The following is an 11,341-nucleotide window of genomic DNA, read 5'->3' on the forward strand; positions in this document are numbered from 1 at the left end:
AGAGCGGGGCTGTGGGGTCTGGGGCCTCTCTCCAAATTCCATCCTCTCTGCTGCTCTTATCCTGCCTGAGTGGCTAGGGAGAGAGTGGGGATGGGGGTGGGGGTGGGCAACAAAAGGCTCTGGCCTTTCGCCCTGCCCCTCAAGGTTATGGGTGATGTCCAAATTTAAGGCAGAAGTTCAAAGGCAGGAAACAAAGAGGAAACCAGTATCTTTCTTTCCCCAAAGGGAAAAGGCAGCCTCAACTGGGAGCTGGGGAGAAAAGAAAGTGCTCTTAGAGACTCCTAAGACTGCTCTGTCTTTGTACCCAGACCAGTCTCCCTCTTGCTGCAGGGCTCCCCAGGGCACCCTAGACTGTTTCCACTTCAGGCCTCCTAGTCTTGAGGTAAGTGAGTCCAGCCTGGGATCAGACCCACTGGCCACCTCAAGCCCCAAGGCTTTCTCCCAGGGCTGGGGTCAGTTTGAGAGGATGAAGCCCCGTATTCCAGGCCCTGAGATACCCCATTCCTGGGACCCCACTTCCCCATGTGAGGGAAGCCAAGGACCTGGCCATTCACCTTGGCTTCCTAAGTTTGGCTTCTAATGGAGTTAAATCCTAAGTCACCTCCCCACCCGCTCAGGGGCCTAGTAACTTGCCCCTTTCCTAAGGGGGGTGGTGGTGTTGGTGCTGGGTGGGGGGCAGACATTTGGCAGTAAAAGGCGAGCGGGGAGAGGAATGTCACACCAGGACCCAATACTCAAGTTTCCACAGCCTTTATTTTCCTTGTGCCCTGTCACCTGTGTACATGCTGCGACATACGCAGTGGGTGAGAATGGAGGACAGGCCAATACTCCTGTTACAAACAGAGCCACCAGACGCTTCTTAACACAGCGGGGCAGAGGAGATTTAATGGAAGGGTGCCTGCCTTTCTCAGCTGAGGTCCCCAGACCCTGGAGGGCCGAACAACCTCAGAGCATCTCCCTAACACTTTTCAAATATTGCAAGAAATTAAAAAGACCATTCCCGACACACTTCCCATCCCCTCCAATACCCCAAAGGCAATCAACTAATGGCAATATATATATATTCAAACAAAATAGGTTATAGTTCCTTTATTTACAAGTCTTTTGAACACCATCCCTGTATGAAGCGTACATTCAAATATTTTTAGCAGTGAGTGAGTTTAACCATGGAACACTGTAAACAGATAGAGCCTTTAAATATTTTCTTCATCTTTTTCCCCCCTCTACATTGCATCTTTAAAATTTGCTTTGGTTCTTTCAGGGAAATATATATATATATATAATATAATATTTATCTTTTAAAATAATTCCAAATCACTCTCGAGCTCTTGGAAGGTCGCTGGAAGCTTCCAAGCTCAGTTCTGGGGTGACGATGGGCAGAGCGTGGCGTGGGAACTGGGTGCTTGGGGGGCTCAGGCCCCTCATAGCCAGGGACCGCTGGCCAGGCCCGCTGCTCTGCTGCTCCGCCGCTCCGCTGAGCAAATCCAAGCTCGATTTAAGTGTGCTGTAGACTTTGCCAAGCTGCCGCACTCCACAGGCATTTCCTGCAGGGATCTGGGGGCCAGCGGCCTGGGTGCAGCCTCTCGGCTTTTTGATGTCTTCCACCTTAGGGAATGGTCTGCTCTGTCACTAGGCTTTAGGCCAGAGTGGCAGGCCAGGACGAACACCCTAATCGGTAGGAAAAACTAGGTGAGCTGCAGAAGTCGACTGCTGGAAGATCAGGCCTGGGACAGTGTGGTGAGTGGCTAGGAGCGGGTGGAGAGCCCCTAATGCCACCTGGAATAGTAGATTATTTTCCCCTCAAGGATCAGCAGCCCTCTCCCACCTCACAGCGTCCTCTTAGCCCAGTCATCTTTCACATTGGCTTTGGAAAAGAGCCCCAATCCGGATGTCTAGGAATCCTCCCCTTTCCTTCTGCTCCTGTTCCCAAACTGAACTGGGTTTGGAGATCTTGACGCAGGGGTCCTGGAAGTGGACAGGCTCCATGTGGAGGGTCCCTGGTCGGGGTCATTCTCCAGGGGGCCTGGAGGGGGCCCAGTCCCTGATGGAGACCACACCCAACCCGAAGCTCTGCAGTCTCCAAGAGTGAACCACCAGCGGCCCCGAACCATTCATTCTCGTTGATGCACAACTCTCCAAATCCAATTATTGTTAGAAATCTTAACCACCGATGCCCAGGAGCGTCCCGAGAGGCCTCCTTCCAGGCTGTCTCCGTGTAGCCTCCTCTCTCTTGCACATTGCCTTTCTTCAAAAGTCACCGCGTGCCTTGACCTTGTCAAGGTCAAAATCTGCCTATAATCTCATGTGTATGAAGCCCCCCACCCAGTTCCAGTTGGCTGGAGCCTTAGAGGAGCGGGTTGGCCGAGTAGTACTGTAAACGGTCTCTGTTAATTTTTTTTTCCTTCATTCTCCTGTTCTGAAACCAGATTTTGACTTGGCGGTCAGTGAGGTTGAGCATGCGAGACAGCTGCAGGCGCTTCTCTTTGTTGATGTACACACTGAAGAAGAACTCCCGCTCCAGCTCCCGGATCTGGTACTTGGTGTAGGGGCAGCGCTTTTTTCGGGTTCGTTGGCCACCTGTGAAGGGAGAAAGAGGCAGGGAGAGAGCCAGGTGTGACGGCTTTAATACATCCCAGAGCCCCAAGTGGAGGAAAAGGGCTGGCCGCAGGGACTGGAGGCCCTGCCCAAGCCCCATCAAGGTCCCCCCAGGTCCCTGCCTTCAGGCTCCTACTGCCGGCTGGGGAGAGGCTGCCGGTGGAGGCTCAGCTCCAGATAAAAGCCAGCTCCCTAGATAGGCCCCCAGGGAAGCTGCTTACTCTGCCCCAGAGCAGAAAGGAGGGCTCCTCAATGCAACAGGCGAGTTTGCGCCGCTGAAACCGCTTTCAAAGCAGCGAGCGGGGGTCGCCGGCTGCCTACAGCCTGGCCAGACTAAACAAACAGCCGCCCGCCCGCGGACATTTCACCTTCCAGCACCTGGGCGGCCGGTTCCCGAGGCAGTAAAGGCGGCCCCAGCCCCAGTCTTTCCCGGCTGCGGCGGGACTTGGCCCTCGTTAACATCTGGGGCAGCTGCCGGGTCTCCGTCAGCCTGAGTCCTGGCCATCAGCTCCTGCCTCCCCGGCCAGCCTCCTGGCTTCCGCGAGGTGGGGAGGTGGCAGCGGAAGCCCCCTACCCTGGGCCTTTCCTGAACACCAAGGCCACACAGCCATCCTGGTCCCCCCGGCAGAGCAGGGGTGCTATTCCGATAGGGTGGAGGAACGAGGGGTTTCCCAGATCTGCGGGCAGGCTCGACTTGCTCCCCTTTCAATAAAACTCCACCAGAAGTAAAGAAAAAAACCCGCTTTTGACAGATTGAATAACAACTGTAACATGCAGTCGGACAGAAGGCAGCACGTAATTGCCACCGCGCCACAGGAAAATGGCTTCCTTTGGACAAAAAGGCCAACTTTGGGTTAGTTTGTTTCTTTTAATGTATTACTCGAGCAAAGCGGGCTATTTTATATGTTAAACACGCTCCTAGTGCCATCGTTAAACAGCGATGTCTTTGAATCCCGGCCGGGACTGGAATCCCGGCGCAACACATGGCTTTTATAAAAATCTCCGGATTACCTCGCTATCAAAGGCTCCGGAGCCCTTGCAAGGGGAATTTACAGGCGCCCACCTCCGGCTCCCCAGCCCCGACCTGGTCCCGAGAGGGGTCGTGCTGCTGGGCTTGGGAGCTGAGAAGGGGAAAAAGGGGAAAGGGCAGTTGTGTGGGGTTTTTTGTTTGTTTTGTTTTGTTTTTTTTTTTTTGTTTTTTTTGCAGGCATGCCTTGGCCGGTGGGTATTTCACGGCCAATTTCAGCACTCGCCACGTGATCCCGCCTTTTATAACAAAGTTTTGTTGGGGGAAACCTAAAGGCCCTTCATAAACCTTATATGCTTATAAAACAGCATATAAAAATTTAACAGCGGTGCTGCGCTAGATTTCCAACTCCCCTTTCATAAAGCGCAGGGCGCTGCCTTTATACGTACTGGAGCCGCCGGCCTTGTCCTCAGTGTGGCCGGAAGACGACTCGGGGCTGCTGCTGCTCTCGGGGCGCCGCCGCCGCTCCTTTTCCTCCGCCGCCGCCGCCGCCTCCCGGCAGCCGCCGGCGCCGCTGTCCGAACTTGAAGTTGCCGGCGTGCCCGTGGCCGCTGCCGCCGCCGCCGCCGCCGCGGAGGTCGCCGCGGCTGCCGGGGGCCCCTTCTCGGCGCTCTTGTCCCCAGGGTAGTCGGAGGAGGCGAGGTTTTCCGGGGTGCCGTAGGCCGTCTCGAAAAACTGGTCGAAAGCCTGTGGCAGGACGCCGTTTCGGCCCACGGTGCTATAGAAATTGGACGAGACGGCGGGGGTGGGGTGGTGGTAGACGTTGGCCGAGCTCTTGGCCAGCACGTCGCCAGGCACGCCGGCCGCGCTGGGCGCCTGCAGGCAGTCTCTGTGCACGAGCTCCTCCGCGGAGTAGCAGTGGGCCAGATTGCCGCGGGGGTGCCATTTAGTGGCGGGCTCAATGGCGTATTCTCTGAAGGTCACTTCGCGCACGGGTTGGACCTGGGGCAGGTTGGAAGAGTAGGAGTATGTCATTGGGCGCGAAGACGGGGTCTGGGGCAGAAAAGAAGGGAGGCTGGAGAAATCTGGACCCGAGACGTAGTAAGTACAACTTGGCAAATACATGTTAGAGGAGCAGGGGCCACGCTCATCAAAATCCATCATTGGGCTACCTTGGGCTTTCCGCAGTAGCCGAGCTTAACATGATTCTCCACTGCAGCTGCCTCTTTGAAGCGGATCCGTGAAGTAGAAATTTGGAGACGTAAGCTGACGTGGAAATCTATCCCCATCCTTAGCAGGGAGGTGCTGGTCATGTGACCCGATGTTGAAATTGACAAGCTGCTAGCTAGTCCGGACCTTCCCCCCCCCTTTCCTTTCCTTTCTTCCACCCCCCCCCCCCGCCCCCGGCTTCCTTTCTTTGTAGCCACCTCAGGGGAAGCAACAGATCGTCACTCGGTGTTCTCACCGAAAGCACGTAATCGCCGGTGTAACTCATGTTGGCTGGGGGGGGGGGGCCTCCCGGCGCGCGGCGAGGCTGGGTGCTACCCCGTGCCAATTGCTTGTGCTCAGCTGCACGGTCCTGGCCCTCGAGTGCGCCGAGGGCGGTGAGAGAGCTCAACTCCTGCCACCCACCACTCCCCGGGTGAGGGAAGCCACAGGCTGGGGGTGGCCGGGTGGGAGCTCGTCGCTGCGTGGCCCGTGCGTGGTCTTGGAATCTATTCGCCTGGAGGCTCGCGTTCGCACCTCCTTCTTCGCTGTCCCCCTCCCACAGGCTTGCTTTGGGAACCACCTCTGCCTCCGACTTTGGCCGGACCCCCTTCGGGCCAGGGTTTGCAGCCGTGGATGTGCCTGCCTCGTGGCTCGCCCGATTTGCACGGTGACTTGATTACACGCTCGCATTCATGGTCACTTCCGAAGCGCTTTAGTGCCTTCCGTCCCTAAACCGCCAACAACCTGGGCGGCTTCCCCCGCGGTTTGTCAGGGATCCGCAGGTCCCGGAAAGCCCTTCGTCTCACCCGGGATCCACCTCCCTTTCTCCCTGCCGGCCTCCTCACCCCACGCCCTGCCCTTGGAGAAACCCGCTCCTCCTCGCTGTCTGCCGGGGTTCGGAGTGACACCGCAGAGCCAGAGGCGTGGGAGCTGCGCCGCTGCGCACTGGTCCGCCCGCCCCTCTGCCGGGTCTTCTGGAGCTGAGGACTCGGGGAACCATGGAATTGAGGCGAGCCTTGGGCTTCTTTAGAGGCGCTGACATCCAAGGAGACTTCTCCTGGGTATGCTGCACCTTCCGGGAGCCCACAGCTGAGCTCCAGAGCTGTAGGGAGAGTGGGGGCAGTGAGCAGGGGGCGAGGGCCAGGGAGCCGTGGCTGAGAAAGGGGTAACACGCCACCTTTCCTCTGCAAAGCTTGAGAACCAGGGATGTGCAGGGCAGAAACTCAGAAGGCTCGGCGCCTTTCCGGCTACTCATCCCACAGAAGGGACACAATGCCAAAGAAAAGAGGCGTCTGTCTGAACCTCCCAGCACCTTGGGTGAAAAGAACGCTTTGAAAAGGCTAGGTTTGAGCTAAAGAGAGAGACAGAGGCCATAGCAGCTAGTATGAGTCTAGCTTTCTTGGGAAGAGGAAAGAAAAAAAAATGAGATGGTGAAAAATGCTTGCCATCCTGCAGCACTGAATGAACAATGTTTGGGAGAAGCAGAAGAGGAGGGCATAGAGCAGCCAGGCAGGGCCAGGCGCTGGGAGGGGTTCAGCTCTGAGGCCTCCCCACACCTATCTTCTTGGAAGGAACTGGATGTCGCTGAAGGAGAGTTGAAAAATGAAAAAGAATAACCTTTTCCCTTTCCCCATCCAGGAAATAGCCGAAGGTATTTATATATCTTGGGGAGATTTAGAGTATAACCTCTAAGATCTTTGGTATTTAAGTGTCAACATCGATTTATTTATTTATTGCTGAGCTAACTGTAACTGACACAATAACAAAATCTAATCGTGTATTGCACTGGAAAAGAAATATTCTCATTATGTATTTTCTCTAAATGATGGCCCACCATTGCATTTGAATACTTGCTATAAATATCAATAATATCGAGTAATTACTCTGTAGTGGAGTACACTAATTTATTAGCATTTATGTTTATGTGGCTCCAACCCCCCCCTCCTTTACAGGGTTGCGTATCACAAATCAAACTACTCCGACACATTGGTTTAATGAACGCTTTATTCAGGATTTGCTGCAAGAACTTCCATGCCCCTTGAATCCCTGAGAGCTGAACTTGAAATTATTTGTGCATCTCCAGCTTGACATATTTGGCCACTGTGGCTTGTGAAGAGGGCAGTATCGGGGTGAGTGAAAAGGTCTGGTGGGAAGGAAGGTCATTGGGAAGGGCAGCTTGAGACCTCCTAAAGCTGGGAATCACAGTTACAGGATTGCCCTGCAGCGAAAAAACTTCTATTTCCAGCGGTGACCAACAAGGCAAAATATTTATTTCTCCACAGCATCTCTTTCTTGAAGACTGAATATAAAAGGGAGAAGGAGAGGTTTGCGAACAGCAGTATTTAAGTCATTCCCTGGCTGATTTTGGCTCTCTCAAACTCTCTCCCAGCAGCCCACCCAGTCCCCGCCACCCCGACCCTCGGACAAAAGGAATGCTTGAGGGGTTTCAGTGACTTTGCCATAACAAAGGCGCCACCATTGCGGGGCTTGCCCTGCCCCTGGGTGAAGGCAAACAAATTCTTGCACTTGCATTAGGGCTTTTAAGACTATAATTGAACCCGGGGGCGTCTAGGAGAACCAAAAACTGTTCTAGACAGACCTGGGGTTTTATAGCAGTGTTGGCAGTCAACTTCAGCCTGTGCCTGAGCAGACCGGCTGCAGTGGCCTGCCAGCGGGGGACGCCAGGCTACCTACCCTAGCTGCACGCAGCCCCTCTCCCCATTAGATCGGTTTTCCCCTTGGTGCCAGGAAGAGGGGGGTCACCACAGAAGGGTTGGTATAGGGATATGTGCCGTTCCGTAGAACTAGTGCCTCCCATGTTCTTGAGAGCCAAGCCGAGAGGGTGCTGGTCAGTCTGGATCCCATGGGTGTCTGCAGGAGACAAAGGCGAATTCCCGAGGAAAGGCTGGGGCAGGGGAAGGCGCTCTAGGAGCGGCTGGAAGGGCAATTCGGCTGAACCAAAGCGGGGTGCCGGGAGGGTCTTGCAGCCTGGAAGGGGGTGAGTGGGGGCGTTGCTGTGAAGATGGATGAGGATAAGGGCTCTTGATGCTAGGAGGGAAACCGCCTGGAGCGGCGAATGCTTTTAGTTCCCCGTTAGGGACGGGAGGGGGATGCTCTGATCCCCAGTGCTGCGCACTGTTCCCAGCTTTGCCTGCTTCTGCCCCCCTTGCCTGGAATATACTGGCGGTGTGAATGGTTTTTGGGGGTGCTATTTGGAGGTAGGTGCAGCTCTGAGGATCAGACCAAATCTTAGGGAGGCAGGGGAGGCAGAGCTTCGGGTCCTTGGTTTTGACTTTGCTCTGAGCCTAATTGACTCTTCCGCTTTGCAGGAGGCCCAACAGCCAAGCTGAGCCCACCCGGCTCAAGAGAACACCCGACGGGGTGGTGGGGAGCTAAGGCTGTCCTGGAAGGCCAAGTGCGAGTTGCATTTTTTGAAGAGTCCAGGACGGGCATGGCTGTGACATTGGCCCTGGAGACTGGTTTCCCATGAGTTGTTCTTTCTCAGGAGCTCCACAGTGTGAGGCCATCTCCAGAAAACAGTCTTCAGTGTGTATTTCCTTTTATCGTCAACCCGGAGCCCCACGGCAGCTAATGCAAGAGGCCAAAAATGTTTGGGAGGAAGAAAAACAAAGGCAGGAAGTGGCGGCGGCTTGACGGTGCGTGTGTGTCTGCGGAGAAGGGAGGGAGCCATTTCAACCTCTTCTTGTTTTTCCAAACTTCAGGGTCCAGGCAGCCCTCGCAGGGCCGACCCGTTGCTCCCCGCGCAGCATTTGGAGATGGCCACCCGGAGAGGAGAAGGCTGGCGCCGGAGCCAGCCTTGTCAGGCGGAAACGGCTAACGAGGCGATTTGCTCAGCAAAGCAGACCAAGCCTTTCCAAACTTCATTTGATTTAGCCCTAAAAGTGGGGGGTTGGGGGATTCTGCAACACCTTCCGGACCCTCCTTGGCGGGCGGGCTGAGTGCTCCGTGGCGGGGATTCGGGAGCCCTGCACTCCACGCGCCTTCCCAGGCGGAATATGGGAATAAAGTGTGTCCAGATGCCTCTGCCCAGCACTGCCGCCTCCCCTTCTTCTTGCAGCCGAGGGGTCTGGGCAGCAGCCGGAGGGTGCCTGCTGGCAGTGCCCAGGCTGGGTAGCCTTGGCACAGTTAGTGTGCACCGGTGTTGTCATGCTGGGGGCGTTTCCAGCAGAGTCATTCAAGGGATGTGAGCAGAAAGGACCATCACTTGATAGGCAGCCTAACACCCGCTCACTCTGAGGGAGGATAGAGCTGGGGGGCAGGGAGCGCCTCCACACTCCGGGGTTCCCAACCCCAACTGGCCATGCTGCTAGGCTGCCCTCCTCTCTCTTCGGGGCTGGCTTGGCCTCTGGCAGCGGCTCATTGTCCCGGAATCTGAGAACCTGAAGTCCCCGTGCCACTTGCAGCCCTGTGACTGCTCAGTGCACAACCCTTAGTGTGAATGCCAACATCAGGCTGTCCGCTCACTCTATTACCTCCCTAGCCATCCGTCTCCATCTCCCTGCGGCTCCTGCTTGCTGGTCTCCTGCCTCTTTCCAGCTGAGTCTCCCCTTCTGCGGCCTCCCGCCTCTTCCGATACCTCCCCTAAGCTGAGCAAGAGCTGAGGTGCCACTGGAGGGCACTCAGTTCGGAAAGCACAGAGAAAGGAGGCTGGTTAAGTTCCTGACTCTCCCCCAATTCAGGCCTCCACCAGGGGTCTGAACTGGACCTCTCACTTCCTTCTTCTGAATACTCCATTCCAGGTTCTTTTTCTCTCCCTCCCTCTCTGATCAACATTCTCTCCTTCTCTTCTTAGGACTCAGCTCCTGATTTTCTAGGCCTGGCAACCTTGGATGGCAGCCGGCCTGGGAGGGGTAAGGCCCACCTGACAAACCAAAATTCACTCCCAAAGATCAACAGTTGTTTATCTGTGGATCACATAGGGCACCAAATTTTTTGCTTTTTCTTACTGGTCTGAGCCCCTACCTTCCTCTGTCCCTAAATGCCACACCTGTTTCTAGAAGGCTATACAAAAGACCATTTCAACCCCTGTGATCATACTGCACACAGGTGCAAGAGCCAGCTGGAGGACCCAGGGTGGAAATGGCTATCAAGCCCTTCACGGGGCTGGAGGCCAGGCCGCCATTTGGGGGCTTTCTCTTTCCAAGTGGGAGATATCCTGGAGGTACATCTGTCCTCCATGGTAAGCCTGGGAGATGGGTTGTCTGGGAAGCTCAGGAGATCTCCTAGAATTTGTTCTTAGGAAATGGTCTATTGGCAGATCGTGGCCAACTAATCACATTTCCAGGCACCGTCTAGAGGAGGCACTGAGGCTTCAATGAACTATCAGGAGACCCCCTTCTATCACTACTAGGTGGAGGCAGGGGTTAATTTATCTCCTTGGCTTGGAGAGGCACCTGTCCCACCCACAAGCTCCTCCTCCCTTCCCTAAAGCAGGGGAACAGGTAATGCCTTGAACTTGACCTTATGGTTGGTTCTTATCTGACTCACAGGCCCAATCTCCAAGGTCCCTAAAGATCTGAAGAAGTCCACGTCCTTCCACTGGCCACTGAGGGGTGGGGCATAGGGTTTAGCAGAGGGTCTCAGACACCCAAGCAAGCTGGTTATTATTTAGTCTCGTGTGTCCCAAAGTGATGGGAGAAAGAGGGTTACTTCCTTTGAGAAGAACTATTTTTATTTTTATCGTGGTGGACTCTAATAAAGATTTTTTTCCCCTACTGAGTGGGAACAGATGGGGGTGGGGGTTGAAGGGCAAAGCCCTGGTTCCCAGTGTCTGCCTTCCATTCTCCCCGCAACTTCGGCCCAAACGGGGCTTGGGTTGCCTTAGCCAAGTGTATCCGTAAGAAAGAGGACAAAAGACGGCAGCCCAACCAGAAGGCCATTTCTGGTCCTCGGGGTCTTGGTCCGCATGGCTGTGGCTAACAGGAACCTCCCATACTCCAAGCTTCAGCTGCCACCTAGGGCAGTTCCCCAGGCTCCTCCGGTTCTACTCAGCCTCGATCCATGGCTCACACTCCAGGCTGGAGAAGAGCGAGCCCCTGCCTAGTCAAACCCTGCCCTAGGAGTCTCCCCTATGTGCCCTGATAGGCAGTTCTGCGATGGTACCTGTCCACGGACAATCCTTCTACCTACCTACTGTCCCCTCAAGATTCCACCCATGCAGCCCTAGGGATACAGCTCAGCTTTCCTGTATTCTGTTAAAAAAAAAAAAGATGAAATCATTTGCAGGGCCTCTTTGATTCACCTGGAGCAATAAGCTCGGCGGCAGAGCAGGTTTAAGCGATTGACCACTAGGCCTGATGCGGTGACCTGCTGCAAGCAGGCTATGGGCAGAGGGAAGGGGCCCCGACCCCTCCACAGCACAGTGAGGGGGTTCTTGGGGTCTGGGAGTCAGGGATTTTTACCTTTGGCAGAATGCACCTCACTTCTTGGCCCATATTTTAGGCAGGAGAAGAAGAGCATCAAAGTTCTCACCAAAGGCCTGCCATGCACTGAGGGAGCGGACCTGGACTCAGAGACCTCAGTAGAGGCTCCCAGCAGGTTCCTTGCTTC

At 55.2% G+C, this 11,341-nt stretch overlaps 1 protein-coding gene and 1 long non-coding RNA gene across 5 annotated transcripts; one reads left to right on the plus strand and one right to left on the minus strand.

The window, feature by feature from the left end:
* Nucleotides 1-772: 772 nt before the first annotated feature.
* HOXA11 (homeobox A11) lies at nucleotides 773-4,790 on the minus strand. The gene is made up of 2 exons (XM_060107776.1): nucleotides 4,012-4,790; nucleotides 773-2,577 (listed from the first exon to the last, which is right to left on the minus strand). The coding sequence occupies exons 1-2, from the start codon at nucleotides 4,724-4,726 to the stop codon at nucleotides 2,345-2,347; spliced, it is 948 nt and encodes a 315-aa protein (XP_059963759.1). The 5' UTR covers nucleotides 4,727-4,790; the 3' UTR covers nucleotides 773-2,344.
* LOC132495858 (uncharacterized) lies at nucleotides 4,046-8,805 on the plus strand. 4 transcript variants are annotated; one of them, XR_009533341.1, is made up of 5 exons: nucleotides 4,046-4,663; nucleotides 4,782-4,823; nucleotides 5,334-5,832; nucleotides 6,724-6,900; nucleotides 8,101-8,805. It is a non-coding gene; the product is annotated as an uncharacterized LOC132495858 (long non-coding RNA). The 4 variants fall into 4 exon arrangements; XR_009533340.1 differs by having other exon boundaries at nucleotides 4,046-4,823; XR_009533339.1 differs by having other exon boundaries at nucleotides 4,782-5,832.
* The last annotated feature ends 2,536 nt before the right edge of the window (nucleotides 8,806-11,341 follow it).

Source organism: Mesoplodon densirostris, chromosome 9, assembly GCF_025265405.1.
Source record: "Mesoplodon densirostris isolate mMesDen1 chromosome 9, mMesDen1 primary haplotype, whole genome shotgun sequence".
In the NCBI taxonomy this organism is placed as follows: Eukaryota; Metazoa; Chordata; class Mammalia; order Artiodactyla; family Ziphiidae; genus Mesoplodon; species Mesoplodon densirostris.

Coding starts and splice junctions, on each gene's coding strand:
- HOXA11 (XM_060107776.1), bottom strand. CDS start 4,726: ATGATGGATTTTGATGAGCGTGGCCCCTGCTCCTCTAACATGTATTTG. Junction 2,578..4,011: donor GGACAAGGCCGGCGGCTCCA/GTACGTATAAAG, acceptor CTCCCTTCACAG/GTGGCCAACGAACCCGAAAA.